The sequence below is a fragment of the Schistocerca cancellata genome, chromosome 2, assembly GCF_023864275.1.
Source record: "Schistocerca cancellata isolate TAMUIC-IGC-003103 chromosome 2, iqSchCanc2.1, whole genome shotgun sequence".
Lineage (NCBI taxonomy): Eukaryota > Metazoa > Arthropoda > Insecta > Orthoptera > Acrididae > Schistocerca > Schistocerca cancellata.
Window position 1 is genome coordinate 395376958 of NC_064627.1, and position 21269 is coordinate 395398226.

A 21269-nucleotide genomic window follows, 5' to 3' on the forward strand; every position below is an offset into this window, starting at 1 on the left:
TTCAGGGTAGTGTCATCAAATCGCTGGCATACTATCAGTATTTCCTAAATGTATCAGTAGAACATATGTACATTGAAACATCAAACTAAAGAGTCTTCTTCATTTTGGGAACACTACTTGTCATGTCGCTTAAATGTAAATGTGTATTGTGTTAATTCTTAATGTCAAAGTATCAGAATGGCCAGTTACTGCATAATTAGCTCTTAAACTCCTTGACAGATTAAAACGTATGTTCTAGACCATTACTTGAACTTGTCCTATAACCTTCATTGGACAGTACTTGTGACAAACTGAGTTTTCAGGGACTTTCCCATAACACTACTTGTAGCTTTCATGCTCTGGACCTCTGCCCTACATTTCAAGCTCTGCAGGTGTCATTTAGCCATTAGTGGGTAAGCCGGTCTCCATCATATTCTTGCTCAGGTCTGATATACCAACAAGGTATTTGAGATACTCTGTGGGGAATATAAATTAGAAGAGAATAACTGGCAGCTTGAATCATTTAGGTGCATGAATAGGCATACATGGAGAGCTCACTGGAACAGAGCACTGTCCACAAAAGAAAAGGGCAGGTTTAGCTTAGCCCCATTCTGACCAGGTGTTTTACTCTGTTGGGAAGTGTCATAAGTCTTCACTTCAGAGTGAAAGATTCATTCTGGAATTGTACACTTTGCACATACTGATTGCCCACTTCTACTTGGACCCCTGTGCATTGCATTTCACCTGACTACATGTTGATCCTGAATGTTTACCCTCATTGAAAACATTAGCTACATAACACTGTAACATTATTACACATGATAACAGTAAGTAACTATTGTGAATATAGCCTTGATCTGTGTGCAATGCTGTGCTTTGTTGTTGTTGTTGTTGTTGTTGTGGTCTTCAGTCCTGACACTGGTTTGATGCACCTCTCCATGCTACCCGATCCTGTGCAAGCTTCTTCATCTCCCAGTACTTACTGCAACCCACATCCTTCTGAATCTGCTTAGTGTATTCATCTCTTGGTCTCCCTCTACCATTTTTACCCTCCACGCTGCCCTCCAATGCTAAATTTGTGATCCCTTGATGCCTCAGAACATGTCCTACTAACCGGTCTCTTCTTTTGTTGTGCCACATACTCTTCTTCTCCCCAATTCTATTCAATACTTCATCATTAGTTATGTGATCTACCCATCTAATCTTCAGCATTTTTCTGTAGCACCACATTTCGAAAGCTTCTATTCTCTTCTTGTCCAAACTATTTATCGTCCATGTTTCACTTCCATACATGGCTACACTCCATACAAATACTTTCAGAAACAACTTCCTGACACTTAAATCTATACTCAATGTTAACAAATTTCTCTTCTTCAGAAACGCTTTCCTTGCCATTGCCAGTATACGTTTTATATCTTCTCTACTTCGACCATCATCAGTTATTTTGCTTGCCAAATAGCAAAACTCCTTTACTACTTTAAGCGTCTCATTTCCTAATCTAATTCCCTCAGCATCACCCGACTTAATTTGACTACATTCCATTATCCTCGTTTTGCTTTTGTTGATGTTCATCTTATATCCTCTTTTCAAGACACGGTCCATTCCGTTCAGCTGCTCTTCCAAGTCCTTTGCTGTCTCTGATAGAATTACAATGTCATCGGCGAACCTCGAAGTTTTTATTTCTTCTCCATGGATTTTAATACCTACTCCGAATTTTTCTTTTGTTTCCTTTACTGCTTGCTCAATATGCAGATTGAATAACATCGGGGAGAGGCTACAACCCTGTCTCACTCCCTTCCCAACCACTGCTTCCCTTTCATGCCCCTCGACTCTTATAACAGCCATCTGGTTTCTGTACAAATTGTAAATAGCCTTTCGCTCCCTGTATTTTACATCTGCCACCTTTAGAATTTGAAAGAGAGTATTCCAGTCAACATTATCAAAAGCTTTCTCTAAGTCTACAAATGCTATAAATGTAGGTTTGCCTTTCCTTAATATGTCTTCTAAGATAAGTTGTAAGGTCAGTATTGCTGTGCTTGGTGATTGATATTATTATTTACTGAAATGAGTGAAGAGGCTGTACCTGGTCCTTCTAGTGACTCGCCATGACCTTTTGTGTCACTTCCGCATTGCATTAATCCAACACATGTTTGTTTGTTTTATAAACTATACACTGGCTTCTCTAGGAGGAAAATGTGTGGCTTGTCTCAGCAGCCAATGTCCTATTGAGCCAAGTGGAAGCTTCCGCACCCAGCGTCCTCTGCTCAGGGGCCAAGTAAAAGTGTGTGTAATAATCTGTACTGTAATAATCTTGCCATAGAGTGACAAAAGTGGGATAAGAATCTTTAGTGTGCAACAAAGAAAAAAGTTCATCCAATTCCAGAATTTTAGTCCGAAAAAATAATTTAAATGGGTTGTAAGAATAACACATTGGCATCCTAATAAAAAAAAGGGAGTTTTTTAAGTATGTATATAGATCAGTTCAAGATATATTGTGCACTGACAGTTAGTGTTTGAATATTTTATCTGAATGTTATAGGAAAGATCGTGTAGAATTTGAATACTTTTGGATAAAAGGAGACCACTCACCAAAATGCAGGAGTGTTGAGATGTTGACGGGCACACACAAAAGAAAGAAAACTTGCTAGCTTTCACAGTTATCCTGTAACAATGACATTAAAAACTCTCTCTCTCTCTCTCTCTCTCTCTCTCTCTCTCTCTCTCTCTCTCTCTCACACACACACACACACACACACACACACACACACATACACACACACACACACTCTTATGCTGCCCTTATATGATACCAACTCGATTACCGGCATATCATACGATCAGTAGCGTGTGTGTGTGTGTGTGTGTGTGTTTGTGTGTGTGTGTGTGTGTGAGAGAGAGAGAGAGAGGAACATGAGACAAAATACAGACATTTAAATAGAGTGAGTTATCTGCTAATAGCTAAAGACTGTCAGTGCAGAGGGAGTCAAGACAACAAAAATCAAGTCTGTAATAAATACTGTTGTAGAGAGACAGTATCATAACCCATACAAATTTTCTGGTGGAATTGTTAGGGATAAGTACAATGTGTTGTTAAAATGCATGCTTGCTTACTATAGGTGAACTTATAGTGAATAAAGAGAACACATTACCCAAAATGAATTCTTGCTTCAGTTTTTGAATTCAGTCATTGTTATGCATCAAATTCTTTCATAAATAACATCAGTGTGACCCCACTCTTTTGACTTTGATGCTAAATAATTGCAATATGTCAATCTTCTTTTCAGGTTCAGTTCCTGCCTGACTTGGTTACTCCAGCTGTTGGAAGAGAATTGTCTCGAACATCTTATTTGGGACCGTTCCTGTCAGTGTCAGTCTTTGCAGAAGATGAACCAAAAGTTGCTGAAAAATTCTTTTCTGGAAACACAGCTGCTGACAAATCACTGAACCACACACTACAAATAGAATTGGAAAATACAAGAGTAAGAAAAAAGTTATTATAATTAAGAAACTTCCTGGCAGATTAAAACTGTGTGCCCGACCGAGACTCGAACTCGGGACCTTTGCCTTTCGCGGGCAAGTGCTCTACCGAAGCACGACTCACGCCCGGTACTCACAGCTTTACTTCTGCCAGTACCTCGTCTCCTACCTTCCAAACTTTACAGAAGCTCTCCTGCGAACCTTGCAGAACTAGCACTCCTGAAAGAAAGGATATTGCGGAGACATGGCTTAGCCACAGCCTGGGGGATGTTTCCAGAATGAGATTTTCACTCTGCAGCGGAGTGTGCGCTGATATGAAACTTCCTGGCAGATTAAAACTGTGTGCCCGACCGAGACTCGAACTCGGGACCTTTGCCTTTCGCGGGCAAGTGCTCTACCAACTGAGCTACCGAAGCACGACTCACGCCCGGTACTCACAGCTTTACTTCTGCCAGTACCTCGTCTCCTACCTTCCAAACTTTACAGAAGCTCTCCTGCGAACCTTGCAGAACTAGCACTCCTGAAAGAAAGGATATTGCGGAGACATGGCTTAGCCACAGCCTGGGGGATGTTTCCAGAATGAGATTTTCACTCTGCAGCGGAGTGTGCGCTGATATGAAACTTCCTGGCAGATTAAAACTGTGTGCCCGACCGAGACTCGAACTCGGGACCTTTGCCTTTCGCGGGCAAGTGCTCTACCAACTGAGCTACCGAAGCACGACTCACGCCCGGTACTCACAGCTTTACTTCTGCCAGTACCTCGTCTCCTACCTTCCAAACTTTACAGAAGCTCTCCTGCGAACCTTGCAGAACTAGCACTCCTGAAAGAAAGGATATTGCGGAGACATGGCTTAGCCACAGCCTGGGGGATGTTTCCAGAATGAGATTTTCACTCTGCAGCGGAGTGTGCGCTGATATGAAACTTCCTGGCAGATTAAAACTGTGTGCCCGACCGAGACTCGAACTCGGGACCTTTGCCTTTCGCGGGCAAGTGCTCTACCCGCGAAAGGCAAAGGTCCCGAGTTCGAGTCTCGGTCGGGCACACAGTTTTAATCTGCCAGGAAGTTTCATATCAGCGCACACTCCGCTGCAGAGTGAAAATCTCATTCTGGAAACATCTTATTATAATTACTTGTGACTGGCATAAATTTTTCAGATTTAACATTCATTGAAACTGTCCTTCTAAACAGTAGTTATGTTGTGACAGACATTACAAAGATATTCCTGAAAACTGATAAATTGGAATTTGTGTTCTTGTTGCCACATGCTGTCTTACGCAGATCAAAGTTAGTGTCCAGTCCCTAGCAAATGAGACAGAAACTGAAATTGAGAGTAGCAAAACAAAAGCTGAAATGCTTAACTCAATGATCCTTTAGAAAGGAAAACACAGGAGAATTACCCCAATTTAATCCTTATACCACTGAAAAGTTGAATGAAATCAGTATTAGTGTCAGTGTTGTAGAGAAACAGCTGAAATCATTAAATATGAACAAAGCTCCAGGACCCAATGGAAAACCTATCAGATTCTGTATTGAATTTACGGCTGAGTTAGTCCCTCTTCTGTCTAAAATCTGTCATAGATCTCTGGAACAAAAAACAGTGCCTACTTCGTGGGAAAAAGCTCAGGGCACACCCGTCTACAAGAACGGTAGTAGAAGGATCCTCAAAACCAATCCTTGACATCGATTTGTAGTAGAATCTTAAAACATATTCTGAGCTCAAACATAATGAACTATAGTAGAGTGTCTGTAGTTTGACACATATGGGAGTGGGATATGTCCACTGGGGGCCGAACTGCACAGTAAACCTGGGTTCGGTGTGCGGCGGCGGTTTGGTGAGTGGACTGCTGTAGCCTGTTGTGGGGGTTGTGAACCACTGAGGACTACGGTGGGGACGAAGCCTCTCTGTCATTTCTGTGTCCCCAGTTCGGTATAATGCAATAATTATGACACTGATTCACATTATTACTGTTATTAATAATATGCTATGTGCATTTGCTATCTATTTATTTACAGGATGGAAACTTCATCATCCACAGCAACGACAATAAGCTATCATGTAACTCTTAACATAGATAAAATAGCATGGCCCTTCGGCGATGGAGAATTTGTAAAAGAATGTTTTGTTGCTGCCACAACAATTTTGTGCCCAGCAAGTCTTCCTGTTTTTGAAACTGTTCCTCTTTCAAGGAGAACAGTTTGCAGGAGTACTGAAGAAATAGCACACGATGTGGAAGCTCAGTTGAGAAACAAGATCAAAGATTTGGTTTTCTTTTCATTAGCATTGGACTAAAGCACCGATGTATGTGATGTTGCTCAACTTGCAGTTTTTTTGCGAGGAGTAGATTCTCAGTTTAATGTGATTGAGAAACGCCTCAATTTAGTTCCAATTTATTACCCAACCCCAACAATGTCTGACGAGATACATTTGTGTGTATAACATATAATAGAGAAATACGAGCTATGTTGGGAAGAACTTTCATTGATTGCAACAGATGGGACTAATGCAATGATTCGTCATAAGTCTGGTGTTGTGCATACGAAAAAAATTGAAAGCCGCCGGCGTCCAGCAGTAATTACCAGCAATACATTGTATTCTTCACCGTGTTACTTTGCTAGCAAAATGTGCCAAACTAGTTGATGTCATGGACAGGGTTATAAAAACAATTACCATTCTCAGATTGCACGGTTTGGAACACAGACGATTCAAATTGTTCCTGGCAGATCTCAAGTGTGAATGCGGTGATGTTCCATATTTTCGTGAGGTATGCTGGTTGAGTCGAGCTATTGTTTTAGAAAGATTTTTTAATTTACGTAAAGATGTAGCATTATTCGTGGATGTGAAAGGAAATCTGGTAAAAGAATTGGACCACCCTCGGTGGATTTTAAACCTTGCATTTTTAGCTGACGTAACTAAGCATCTGAATAGCTTGAATGTAGCTTTGCAAGGTAGAAATAAGGTAACTAGTGAAGTGGTTGACACTATTTTGGCAAGAGAAAACTGCTTTTGTGGGCAAAGCAACTGTCAGAAATATTGTGCGTACATTTACTGTGCGTTGCACTAGTTGTTAATGAAAATAATTTGGAACAGGAGAGGCTCAAAGAACATTTTTATGGGTTTGTAATGGTGCTGCAGTCTCTCGTAGGCATTTTTGATACTAGATTTGAGGATTTAAATCAACTGTAATGCGATGTCAACCTTTTTGTGACTCCTTTTGCAGTTAACGTTGAAAACGTGCCTTATGAAATTCAGTTGGAACTCATTGACTTTCAATACAATCGTGTACTGAAGGAGAAGTTTTGCACTGCAGGAACCTTGGAAAGCTTCTACAAATATTTCCCATGTGAACAGTTCCCATTGTTATTTAAAATAGCTGCTCATGTGTGTAGTTCTTTTGGAACAACATACTTATGCGAAAGTGTTTTCTCCCTAATGAAACTGACAAAATCGAACCTTAGTAGTAGTCGTACTGATGTTCATCTGGCTGACCCCTTGCCGTGAAGCATGTTGGGACCAGTAATTTCACACCAAATATCAAGATGCTAGTTGAAAATCATTGTAAAAACATCCAGGATGATGTAATTTAATGCCTATGTCCTATTCATACGTAGTACCCTCCTCTGTACTATACACATCTGTGTAAATGTAACGTAATACTTACAATACAAATTTGTTTGTTTCTTAATCCTTTACATCTGTATCATATTTGTGAAAATAGAACATGTTATAATGATTCGAAACTGTGTTTCATCTAGGCACAGAGTTCATGGACGCCACATGCGCGTGAAACGACCTCAGATGTATGTGTGTTCCACCTCCACTACGTACATTAGCTTGCTCACACTCAGCTTTGTGCATGAAGCGCTCTCACAGCGACATGGTTGCCCCCCGTGAAGTGTGCATACCCAAGCGGCCAGCCATGTCACACAGCTCTGCTACCTGCACTACGTGCCCTCATAGCTGCTCAGCGTTGCCCTTGCGGGTCACGGTGCGCGCGGGCAGCTATCAGCCCACCCCTGCAGTAGATTCTTTTTTTTGGTAATGAACATTAACAGTCTGCATAATATTATGATCCATAGGTTGTAGCAAAGGAGCTACATTTGGAGGGAGAAACATCACTTTTATCAAACCATCTTTGGGTTTAAGTTCTTCTTCATTTGGACGTCCGGGGCAATTATCTAACACCAACAAAGCTTTCTGAGACAAATTTTGCTTCTTGAGGAACTTTTTGACCAATGGCACATGGCACGCACTCCTTGTGAAACCATTCACTGAACAATTCCCGGGTCATCCAACCTTTTTTTGGTGTTTATATTTGAGTTGCAGATGTCTTGCATTTTTGAATGCCCTAGGATTTTTTGATTTTCTTATGACAAGCAGCTCAAGTTGGTGTGTTCCCTCAGTTTATCATGATTTTTTAAATGTCAAAAATGGTAGCATGCCTAACACCATAAAATGAAGTTAAATCATTAATTTTTTTCTCTTTTGTTTAATTTTATAATAATTTTGGATTTTTCAACTAAAGTCAATGTCTTGTGTTTCCGTTTTTAACTACCTGCTTGAGACATATCGTAGGAAATACTCACTAACACCATCACAGTAAAGTTGAAGAAGGTACTAATGCGATTGCAACAGTTGGTGGCTGACTGTGTATTGTTTACTAAACTGTTCACTTGAAGTGGCTCGCCTATCCACATCACGTGATCTCGACTCATTGTGTTGGACCTCTATACGTGTCAGACTGGTGAATAGACTACCGTATCTCAAACGGAATGACCTCCTACATGCCAACCAGCAGGGATTCCGAAAACATCAGTCACGTGAAATCCAACTCGCACTTTTCTCACATGACATGCTGGAGGTTTTGGATCAAGGTAGGCAGGTAGAGACAGTACTTCTTGATTTCCGAAAAGCCTACACTTATTGTCAAAAGTGCTATCATATCGGGTATCAAGTGAAATTTGTGACTGAATTGAAAACTGTTTGTTTGGGAGGATGCAGCATGTTACCTTGGATGGAGAGTCATCATCTAGGAGTAACTTCGGGTATCCCCCAAGGAAGTGTGTTAAGACCCTTGCTGTTCATGTTGTGTCTGATCTTGCAGACTATATTAATAGTAACTTCAGACTTTTTTGCAGATGATGCAGTTATCTATGGTGATGTACCATCTGAAAGAAGCTGCATAAATTTTCAATCAGATCTTGATAAGATTTCAAAGTGGTGCAAAGATAGGCAACTTTCTTTAAATCTTTAGAAATTTAAAGTTGTGCATTTAACAAAATGAAAAAAAAATTTGCATCCTATTACTATTGTATCAGAGAGTCACATTTGGAGTTGGCCAACTTGTGCAAATACCTGGATGTAACACTTTGTAGGGATATGAAATGGAATGATCACATAGGCTTAGTTGTGGGTAAAGCAGGTGCTAGACTGTGGTTTATTGGTTGAATACCGGGCAAGTGCAATCAATCTACAAAGGAGATTGCTTACAAATCACTTCTATGAGACATTCTAGAACATTGCTCAAGTGTGTGTGTCCCATACCAGATAGGATTGACAGGGGATATTGGATGTATGCAGAGGAGGGTAGCACAAATTGTCACAGGTTTGTTTGATCCATGTGAGAGTGTCTCAAAGATATTCAAGAAACTGAACTGGTAAACTTGTAAAGATAGGCGTAAACTATCCCAAGAAATTCTAGTAACTAACTTTCAAGAATCGGCTTTAAATGATCACTCTAGGAATATACTACAATCCCCTTCATATTGCTCATGTAGGGATTACGAGGATAACATTAGAATAATTAAAGCACACACAGAAGCATTCAATCACTTTTCCCAGACTCCAAGTGTGGAGCAGCCCTATAACTGGTATAATGGGATGTATCCTCTGTCATGCCCTTAATGGTGGTTTGCAGAGTATAGCTGTAGATTTGTCACGTACTAGACTGAATAGAATTGTGAATAATCAGTGCTGTTTACTGATTGTGTCCATTCATGAGAGAGAGAGAGAGAGAGAGAGAGAGAGAGAATGTGAAACAATGGAAAACTGTTTATAAAATTTCATCATTTATTCCCATTTCATGGTGTTAGAGGAACCACCAAGTTGTTCCTTTTGCATGTCAACATTATTACATTATTATTGAATTTGCTCTCTCTTCTACACCTTTTATCCTTCACAGAGTAACTCGTTATCATTACATAATTTTTTCATGACTGAGCAACATATTGAATCACCAGAGTTTTAGTTTTTCATTTAGCGATTGCGAGATTCAAATACTTATCCGCCTTTCTCAGAGTGTGTGTAGATTTTTTATAATTATCTAAAGCCTTTCCCATTGCGTGTTTGGATTTTTTATAGAAATCTAAAGCCTTTCCTAGTGTGTGTGTGTGTAGATTTGTGATAGTTATCTAAAATACTTTAGGTATGCGGTCTGTTCAAAAAATCGCGGAATATTCGTAATTTTGCAGCAGAGTGTGTTGGAACAAAATGTGGTTGGTGTCCCTACACATGTCGGTGTTTAATGTGTAACCGCCGGAAGTTTCATTGTTGTGCATCTGTTAGTTATTGTTCAATGCTGTATGGGGTAGACTGTTGTATCGTACAGTTTGCAAATTTTGAGATGGCAGAGTTACAGCAACACGTCTGCATTAAATTTTGCATGAAACTCAAGAAAACCTTTACAGAGACACACCAAATGATGCAGGAAGCATATGGTGATGAGTGCTTGTACCAAATTCAGTACCACAAATGGTTCACATGATTTAAAAATGGCCAGACGAAAGTTAGAAATGACCCTTGTCCAGAACGACCTTCGTCGTCTACTGGTGATGCTCATGTCAGGGCAACGAAATTGTGCATGCCAATCAGATAGTGACTATCTGAGAGATTGCAGAAGAACGTAACATGTCAATTAGATCATGTCATCTAATCCTGACACAGCATCCTGGAATGCATCGTGTTGCCGCCAAGTTCATTCCATGGTTGGAGTCAAGGCCAGAAAGACATTCACCTTACAGTCTGTGAAGAGCTTTTTTATCATGTAAATGAGAATGAGATGTTACTAAAGAGAATCACAACTAGTGATGAGACGTGAGTCTACCCTTGTGATCTTGAGACCAAGATCCTGTCTTCACAATAGGATGGAAAAGGTTCTCAAAGACCAAAAAAAGCTTGTCAGTTCAAATGTCAGACATACTGATAGTTTCCTTTGACTTCGAAGGCTTAGTTCAGCATGAATTTGTGTCACAGGAAGAAACCATTAATCGATGGTACTATCAGCACATGTTGTGATGCCCGCAAGTAAATGTGAGACAGAAACGGCCTGGAATGTGGCGAGGCAATTCATGGCTCTTGAATCATGATAACGCACCCATACATTCATTCCTATTGGTGCATGACTATTGCACAAAAACCAAATTGGTGTGCTACCTCATCCTCTGTACTTTCCAGACCGGACCCCTGTGGACTTCTTTTTGTTTCCAAAGTTGAAAACTTTCTTGAATGGACAAAGATTTGCAAAAATAGACGAGATAGAAGAAAATTTGCAGACAGCGTATAATGTATTAGGGACATTACAAGCGCTTCGTGCGATCCAGCAAGATGGTTTCCATAAGTGGAAACTGCATTGGGGGGGTGTATCAATTGTGGAGGAGAATATTCAGAAGGAGTCCATGCGGAGCCAGTAGAAGGCAAGTGCTGAAAAATTGTTTGGACAAAGTTCCGGAATTGTTTGAACAATCTAGTAAATGAATGAGTGAATTATTGTTAGAACCCTCAACCACATTAATTTCTCTAGCCTGTTAGATCTTAGTGATCACACTGTCTGCAATGGCTTTCCTGCGTATCTCTTTATTCTTCATTCCAACATTGTTTCTATGTAAAACTTTTTGGCTAATGAATAGGCAAACCAATGTGCCAGATATGTATTTTCCTATTTACTTTGCTGCAACTCCAGTTTTTCAATTTGTTTGAGAGTTGACGACATTGACGGCATTCACTGCTTCAAATCTACTATCAGAATGTCTTCTTTCATTTAGATTTTTCATTTGTTTGGCTTTTACTATATCATTGGTGTAGCAGAATTTTTGTGCCTTCATTACTAACATGTCAAAGACGCAAGGTAAGTAGAAGAAGAACTAATACTGAGGATTGTGGTAGCCCTTTTTTATACAAAGATTAACTGAATGACTATGGTGAGTGTAGAGAGTTGATTTATTAAACAATGGGAAGTCCAGTTTGGGGTATCGCCAGTATTATGAAAAGGATAGATCGCTACTCACCATAAAGATGACACATTAATTTGCATACAGCCACAACGAAAGGACTATTACACACTTAGCTTTTGGCCAAAACCGTCTTCAGGAAAGAAAAGAAAACACACACACATTCAGACAAGCAGGCATGCCTCATGCACAACTTCCTGTGAGAATGTATGTGTGTTTTCCTTTCTTTTCCAAAAAAAGGCTTTAGCTGGAAGCTAAGTGTCTAATTGTTTTTTGGTTGAAACTGCCTGGAACTCACCATGTCATTGTTATGGTGAGTAGCCATCTATCCTTTTCATAATATCGATTTATTATCATGTTCTTCACGAGCCTGCTAAGCTTTGAAGAAGGAATCATTTTTGTTAGCTGCAGCATGGGTCCATATAGCCATACACTGTCATAAGCAGCAGTAGAGTCCATGAACACAACTCCTGATTTCAGACCTGTTTGGAATACTGATCCAACATTTGATGCCAAAGTTAGACTTGTTTGCAGTAACTGCGGTTAGTTCTAATGTCAACTTGTTCAAGAGGAATAACATTGTTCTCGAGCAGTATGGTGGTAAGTGTTGGATCTTTACTGGGTTTCCTTGGGTTTAGTAAGGTACTATTTTAAACTCACTGGGCATCATCCCATTCTTAGAATACCTTCATCGAAATGATCAAACAAGTCTCTATTGGGGTATCCCAGGTTTTATAAATTCAGGAAAAATTATCCAGTTTGGCTGCCATCCTCATTTTCAATTAAATTGCAGCCTGTTTCATTGTTCTTTAGTAAAGGCAGCAAACAAATTAGGGTTTTCAATAAGAGTGCCTATTCTCAGTTTTTCTTAGACAGTTTTTGTACATCCTTGATCAGCTGGGATTTATTTTGGGCATTGTTCTATCTGCTTTGCTACTTGCGATGGGGTTATTTATGGATGGCTGTTCAGGATAGAGGTTGCAGCTCCAAGGCTCTCATTGGGGACTATCCTTTTGTACTTGAACGGATGCAGTTTAGCTGCTCTAATGGTTTGCATGTTAGTTAACTATAGCAGTTGGTAGCCTTAGGGATGATTTCCCATTCTCTAATATTCGTGATAAAGATTCTCTGTCTCAGCACTTCAGCACAGGAACCCACAAAGTATGCTAGGATTTGCAACTACCCTCAAGAAACATCAGTAGTTTTCTATATAGGATTGAACCCAGCATAGGTGTGAGTCAACCTTTGTTTTTGTTTCAGAAGTTCAAGCATGCTTTCTGGACTGTTCTAGTTACTGGCAGCTGAAATCCAATATTTACAGTGGTTGAGCAGTGTTGGCTGTGTGGGTAGTTTGGTGGCACTTTCCCTAAATTTGGTGACACTTTTCCTAAACTAAACATTGCAATCTGATAATATTATTCACCATATAGTGGAGATGCTGCATTGCAGATAGGCACAACAAAAAGACTCTCACAATTAAAGCTTTCGACCATTAAGGCCTTCGTCAACGACACACACACACACACACACACACACACACACACTCTCTCTCTCTCTCTCTCTCTCTCTCTCTCTCTTTCTCTCAACCCCCACACAAGTCTGGAGTCAGGCAACTGAAAACCACACTCATTGTTGCCTGAGACTGCAGTTGTGTGTGTGAGTTGTGTTTGCATGAGTGTGTGTGCGTTTGTGTATGTGTATTGATTGTTGATGAAGGCTTTAATGGTCAAATCTCATAATATTGTTACATTCCATCCAGGATTTTCCATTGTTTGACATTGTAATCTGAGTTGTTTCTATGATAATTATGCATAGTTCAGGATCTGTATCACTTTTCTGGGGAACAGAGTGGGAAGTTTTTTCTCCTTGCATTGGACCCTAAATGAAGGCCCATATTTTCCATACATTTCATCATCATCAGAATATCCCCAGCTGACAGTGACTGTTAAAATCTCCTGGGCACACAGCAGGATTGTTAAAGGCTGGAATAGAAGGTGTAGGCCACATAAACTAGGTGATTAATAGATGGAAGTGTTGTATCTCAAAGACTTTTATTTAAACAGTGGAAAATCCAGGTTGCAATACCAACAATATGGAAAGGATAGATTGCTACCGACCATAAAGATGACGTGTTTACTTGCAGATGGGCACTTGTTGATCTTCATGGCCATTGGAGCTTTAGGTCCAATACAGTCTCTGTAGATTTTTTGATGGACTGCTCTTGCAGTCCATTGCGTGGTTAGGTTATCTGCCCTTGCCCCCCCCCCCCTCTTTATTATGATCTTTATTTGGTTTCCTGACTTTTTGTAAGTCACCTAATCTTAAATAAATAGTTATCAACCCACTATTTGTCCCTCCCACAATGCGCTACCGCCTTAAAATGACAGGAAGTATGAAAAACAAAATACTCTTAACGCTGTAGAGTTTACAGAATTTTCTGCAGTGTCTTTTTAAGAGTGTATCATTTTCTAACTGTCCACTGTTGATTTCAAATAATCTCCATCATTTACAAGAATGCATATGAACAATTTCCATGCACCTTTTATCACATTGCTTGTGCATGGTCTGGCAAATTTAGATACTGTAACCCATGCTGTATTACAGTGGGGCCTTTTGCTTTATGTGCTTCAGTCAACATAGGCAGTGGTGGTTTAGCATTATGAGCTCTGTAATAATTTGTAATTGAAATGGTGTTCCAGTTTGTGATATTACTGCTTTTCTCTAAATGTACCATTTCATTTTCTTCTTCTTCTTCTTCTTCTTCTGACAAAACTGAATTTGGCCTTAAGCGTGTTACATCCTCACCACCCATTTCATTATTATGTATATTATTTCAGATAATGTACACTCCTGGAAATTGAAATAAGAACACCGTGAATTCATTGTCCCAGGAAGGGGAAACTTTATTGACACATTCCTGGGGTCAGATACATCACATGATCACACTGACAGAACCACAGGCACATAGACACAGGCAACAGAGCATGCACAATGTCGGCACTAGTACAGTGTATATCCACCTTTCGCAGCAATGCAGGCTGCTATTCTCCCATGGAGACGATCGTAGAGATGCTGGATGTAGTCCTGTGGAACGGCTTGCCATGCCATTTCCACCTGGCGCCTCAGTTGGACCAGCGTTCGTGCTGGACGTGCAGACTGCGTGAGACGACGCTTCATCCAGTCCCAAACATGCTCAATGGGGGACAGATCCGGAGATCTTGCTGGCCAGGGTAGTTGACTTACACCTTCTAGAGCACGTTGGGTGGCACGGGATACATGCGGACGTGCATTGTCCTGTTGGAACAGCAAGTTCCCTTGCCGGTCTAGGAATGGTAGAACGATGGGTTCGATGACGGTTTGGATGTACCGTGCACTATTCAGTGTCCCCTCGACGATCACCAGTGGTGTACGGCCAGTATAGGAGATCGCTCCCCACACCATGATGCCGGGTGTTGGCCCTGTGTGCCTCGGTCGTATGCAGTCCTGATTGTGGCGCTCACCTGCACGGCGCCAAACACGCATACGACCGTCATTGGCACCAAGGCAGAAGCGACTCTCATCGCTGAAGACGACACGTCTCCATTCGTCCCTCCATTCACGCCTGTCGCGACACCACTGGAGGCGGGCTGCACGATGTTGGGGCGTGAGCGGAAGACGGCCTAACGGTGTGCGGGACCGTAGCCCAGCTTCATGGAGACGGTTGCGAATGGTCCTCGCCGATACCCCAGGAGCAACAGTGTCCCTAATTTGCTGGGAAGTGGCGGTGCGGTCCCCTACGGCACTGCGTAGGATCCTACGGTCTTGGCGTGCATCCGTGCGTCGCTGCGGTCCGGTCCCAGGTCGACGGGCACGTGCACCTTCCGCCGACTACTGGCGACAACATCGATGTACTGTGGAGACCTCACGCCCCACGTGTTGAGCAATTCGGCGGTACGTCCACCCGGCCTCCCGCATGCCCACTATACGCCCTCGCTCAAAGTCCGTCAACTGCACATACGGTTCACGTCCACGCTGTCGCGGGATGCTACCAGTGTTAAAGACTGCGATGGAGCTCCGTATGCCACGGCAAACTGGCTGACACTGACGGCGGCGGTGCACAAATGCTGCGCAGCTAGCGCCATTCGACGGCCAACACCGCGGTTCCTGGTGTGTCCGCTGTGCCGTGCGTGTGATCATTGCTTGTACAGCCCTCTCGCAGTGTCCGGAGCAAGTATGGTGGGTCTGACACACCGGTGTCAATGTGTTCTTTTTTCCATTTCCAGGAGTGTAATAGCAATCGTATCAAATGTTATGTCTGCCTTTCTTTTTGTAACATTATTTACCATTTTCAGTTTGAAAATATAACCATTATTTTTTTTGATTACAGGTCATATTGCATAAGGTATTCCATGATATACTTGTAAACAACAGTTCTCGTGAACCTACACTGTCATATATATCAACCTTGTTGCGGACCAATGAGAAAAGAGCTCAGATACACGCAGATGAACGCATGCTTGCTGGAGATGGTTTCATGCTCAACCTACTTTCTGTTTTGCAGATGCTTGCTCTAAAGGTGAGATTGACACCATAAAATTACCATATATTTCCCTCTCATTATTACGGTACCTCAAATAGCTAATGTTTGTATATCAACATATAATTAATAGTACTGTTGTCTCTATAATGTAACAGTGCAAACTGATTTTTTTTCTTCAGAGCAGTACTATAAAACATCATTACTCATTTGGCAGCTTTTTACAGTTGTAAGGAATTTCTGCTGAACATATATGAAGCAGAATATTTCACCAGTTGTATTACGGTAGCTGTACAGATTATTAGCAAAGCTGACTAAAATTATTAACATCATGCCACTTACTGTAAAGATGACATGTTAAGTTTGCGGACAGGCACAATTAAAAGACACTTACACATAAGGTTTCAGCCACAGCCTTTCTCAGCAAAAGGAGTAGAAACACACACCATGCATGCATTCACACAAGCAGGTACATCCTACGCACATGACAGCCAACTCTGGCAACTGAGACCAGAATGCTAGCCACCGCAGGCTGCTTACACCACATAGACCATATTAGCAATATGGCAATGTACACACATCATACTGGATTTTAAATTTTACTTCATTGGTTTCTATACAGTTGGTGTCTACTGGACCTTATAATATGTTCTACAGGATGTTATCTGTCCTGGCTCATTCAGCAGTCATGCTGTGCGCATTTCGACTAGCATCTTTTGGTGTACTCAATTTTATTATGGTTACCCACCATTGGGGTTTGACTCTTGATGTGGATGATTTCCTGAAACCAGGACTCTGTAATTGCCCATTTACATTACGGAAATATAATCATTATAAACCTGAAGATGCATCTAAACTGACATCAAACTGGTAGCTGCAAATAAAGCACCTTCATACAGCTATGCTGCTTTTGGAAACACTTTATTATTATTGACTTTTTAATTGTTATAATTAGGATATTTATTGAGTGGTGAGTAGTGTTATTGTTATTCAGAATACCTAATGAATGGTAAGGTGAAGGATAAACATGAATGCATGTTTTGATCAATGTTTATGAATTGATAAAATGAAATCATAATATCAACAACTTCGTTGATGGGAAACCTGTCAAATTGAGTGGACATTAGGTAGAGCATTAAACCAATACACTAGATGCGGCACATGCACACACAGAGCCACCAGCACTGTAGTCTTCCACCACTGTCACCTGATTGGTGTGAGCAGTGATCTTTGCTCAGGAGGATGATGTGGAAATGAAAAGGGTGTGGTGTACAGTGAGAGGGGGTAAAGAATGATCATACTGCAACTAGATGGTGTGGCTGACCTTATTCAACCAAAGGTTTCTTTGTCATCGTGCCCACATTTGCACAGCAACATGGCATGTTTCATGGTGGCTGCAGGGAGTGGTAGAATCAGTAGAAGTCAACTTAGATTCAGTCAGTGCTAAACTTAGTTAGTAAACAATATTGTTTGTGGTAGCATTTTATAGCAATGTTGTTCAATTTGTCACAATACAATTTCATTATTTACTGAAAAATATACGAAAATGATAATTACTTTCTTGTGTAACTTTGGCGTTCGTAGAAATTATGCGTTGTTGTTTCTTCCATATGCTGCTCATCCTTTGATACTAGTCTGTGTGCAAGGCAGGGATCGTGTGCCTCTATCCCCAAGCAGCCTTCATGTTACGTGCTATGTAAATCCACCGGGGGCCGAATTGCACAATGACCCTGAAAGAGTGGTTCGGTGTGGGGCGGCGGAGGGGTGCAGTGGAATGCCGTAGTCGGCGTGGGGTTGTGGACCACTGCGGCTGTGGCAGGGACGGAGCCTCTCGGTTATTTCTAGGCCCCTGGTTAACATACAATACAATACAAGTGTTTCTTGGAAAACGGGAAGAAGTGCAGTGCATACATGGCACCCCATCCAGGTTCAATGAGAGGAGGACCTTGTGTAATATTTTCTAAAAATTTTTCTGCAGTGCAGCTGTTGAAGGAGAAGTCTGCATCATTTTGGCCTCATCATAGTCTTCAGCTGTTTGAAACAATAAGGAAATAAGCTTTACAAATAACATGGGCCACAGAATTGGCAGAATTTTAATTACCTATATCTTCAAAACTTTCTAAATCGGTATTCAAGTCAGTATCATCCAACTCACTATTTGAGCCGGTATCATCAGGCAATTCATCTAGAATACTCAGAATTTCACTCTCTTCTAAATCCTCCATTATAAATGTAAAAAATGAATTAAATTCTATCAAACACACTCTCCCAACAAACACTACACCTCCATATTGGTTGAAATAAGCACAAACAGGTTGAAAGAAAGAAAGAAGGAATATTAAGGTTTAAGGTCATGTCAACACGAGGTTATTGGAGATGAAGAACAAGTTTGGGTTGTGGCAAGGATGGAGAAGGAAATTAGCCATACCCTTTCAACGGAAGCATCCCAGTAATTTCCCAGAATGGTTTAGGGAAATCACAGAAAACCTAAACTTAATGGCTGAACACAGACGTGAATCATTATCCTTTTAAAAATGGATCTAGTGTGCTGACCACTGTGCCCCCTTGCTTGATAAAACAGGTTGAAGTGTTACTGACCTGTTTGATGACTTATTAGTCTTGTGGAATTTTAACAATCCAATCCTCTTCAGATGATTATTAGGTGATTTACATTGTTAATCATGATGAAACACAAATTTCATTTTTCATTCATTCACATTTATTGTTATTAAACTCACGATGATCTGCTTCTTTTGTGTTGTATTAGTATAGATGCTCAGCACAGATCAATAAGCTACACAGATTATGAGTGGTTTCACAAAATTCACAAGTGGCAAAAAATGAGCAACATGATGATCATGTATTGAATGATGGGTGATGACTGACTGAAAATTGCATGATGTAAACTGAACATATTGTGTGAACCGGTTGAGTGCTTGCCCACAACTAACTTACATAAATGTTAACATATCGGATGCTTGCCCCTGATTGGCTGAGGCATTATGCATGACCCCTACATAAAGATGCACATAGTGCTGAAATGACGAAATATTAAAACACTAAGCTGTTACATTTTACATGTGAACACAAAAGGCTGAAGAAAGCAAAATATACATTAATAAAATAGCTAGTGAAGTTATCTTAATTAACTGTAAGTGGTATAATCAGAAAATGGCAAATTGATACGCGCTATTTTATGATGTGAAAGTTTTTCTGTATATTTGCTTTTTACAAGGTTGTCAAGAATTTTCCAGAAAGTTAATTTTTTGTAATTTGAATAGTTAATAAAATATGTTGTTCTAGGAAAGTATACAATTTTGGAAACAGCAAATTCGTTGCTAGTACACTGTAACACTGGGGTTGTGGAATAAACATGTGTTCAGATTCACACCTTCTGGAATATGAAACTTTTGACTACAAATAACTTTTGAAAAGTCTGGTTTTCCGAAAAAAGTAAAGAATTTGTTTAAAAGAGAAAAGTGCGGTGCTTCTAATAAGGTATGTCAATCTTGAAATAAACAATTCTAAGGGGGTTCGAATTATGAGGTACACTTGCTTTACCGGAATACTAAATTTAGAATATTTCTTTAAATATATCTGTATAAACTACACACACTATTGGCATCAACAGTCTGATAATTATCTGGTGAATAATAAAGTTTTGTCAAATATGGCATGACTATTAATTTAGCAATTTCAAGAACATATTGTATTGCATTACATGTGTAATAGGTAACAGAAAAAAATATGTAAAGAGTAGAATTGTAGCGAGTGAAACCATTCCACTTTGCTGTGTCTGAAGGTGAATGATATTTTTTTTAAGAGATTAGCCAAATAGTTCACTTACTTACCAGAAGAGGGCAGAACATTGCAATAAATGTCCCTGTGCCATTACTGCCTTAAATGCTGAGCTCTGTGAATTTATTTTATTTTATTCTATTTATTTTATTTTATTTTTTACTGCTTGAATTTTGACTTCACAATGGTACGTGTTCTAACTTGAAATTTGCTGGCAGATTAATTAAAATTGGAAACTGTCCCTTAAACTAAGCAGTATACATCCTTCCAGTAGGTATGCAGGAGAACTTCGATGAAGGTTGGAAGACAGGATGTGATATACTAGTGGAGGTAGAGCTGTGAGGGTCATGAGTTGTGTTTGGATAGCTCAGTCAGTAGTGCACTTCTCTGCAAAGTGCAAAGTTCCTGGGTTGAAATCCCCCATATGTACACACAGTTTTTTAATTTGCCAACAAATTTCCGAGCCGCACACACCACTGCATAGTACAAATTTATACTGGCATCTTGTATTACATTTTTATAATGTTTGCTATATCTTAATTTATTTTTATATTCTTGAATACAGTGAACAATATTATGAAAAAATAGATTGCTACTCACTGTAAAGATGACCCATTGAGTTGCAGACAGGCACAATGACAAGACTGTTACACATTATAAATTTTGACCAAGGCCTTCTTCAGAAAAGAAAACACACACACACGCGCACACACACACACACACACACACACGTATTCGCACAAACGTGAATGCCTCATGCACACGACCCAAACCACTGGCAGCTCGGACTGGAGTGTGCCACCTGAATAACAACAGGGAGTGGTGCAGAAAGGGGGCAGGGATAGCAAGGTCACACCCCACCTCCCGATACTGTGACTGGCAGTCTTGTAAAGAGTCTATATAGTCCCTGCATGCCCTGCCAGACAGCTCTCCTCTCTCCCCACCTGCCCTGCTATTCCTCCCCCTTCTCCACTCCAGATGGCTATTCATGTGATAGTCGCATTGTAGCCGGAGCTGCCAATGGTAGCAGTGATGTGTGCTTATTGTTGATATTCCAACTTGGAGTTTCCATTTTTTGAATACATCTAAGTTATTTATGTAGTTATTTTTTATTTTATTTACACGTCAAGTTCCGTAGGACCAAATTGAGAAGCAAATCTCCAATATTCATGGAACGTGTCAGTACATGAAATTACAACATAAAAGTAATAACAGCTAAAAATAAAATGATTATGAACCTGAAAAAGGCAAGCAATAAGTTTAAGTAAACACAA

General features: G+C 40.4%; 1 protein-coding gene across 1 annotated transcript in view; it reads left to right on the forward strand.

Annotated features, from left to right (window-relative positions):
- The window catches only part of LOC126161816 (ubiquitin conjugation factor E4 B), a 288976-nt gene that overhangs the window by 88146 nt on the left and 179561 nt on the right, over positions 1-21269 (forward strand). Inside the window, exons 9-10 of the mRNA XM_049917917.1 lie at positions 3264-3458; positions 16048-16236. Coding sequence (XP_049773874.1) covers positions 3264-3458; positions 16048-16236 — 384 coding nt within the window. The remainder of the gene's footprint in view (positions 1-3263; positions 3459-16047; positions 16237-21269) is intronic.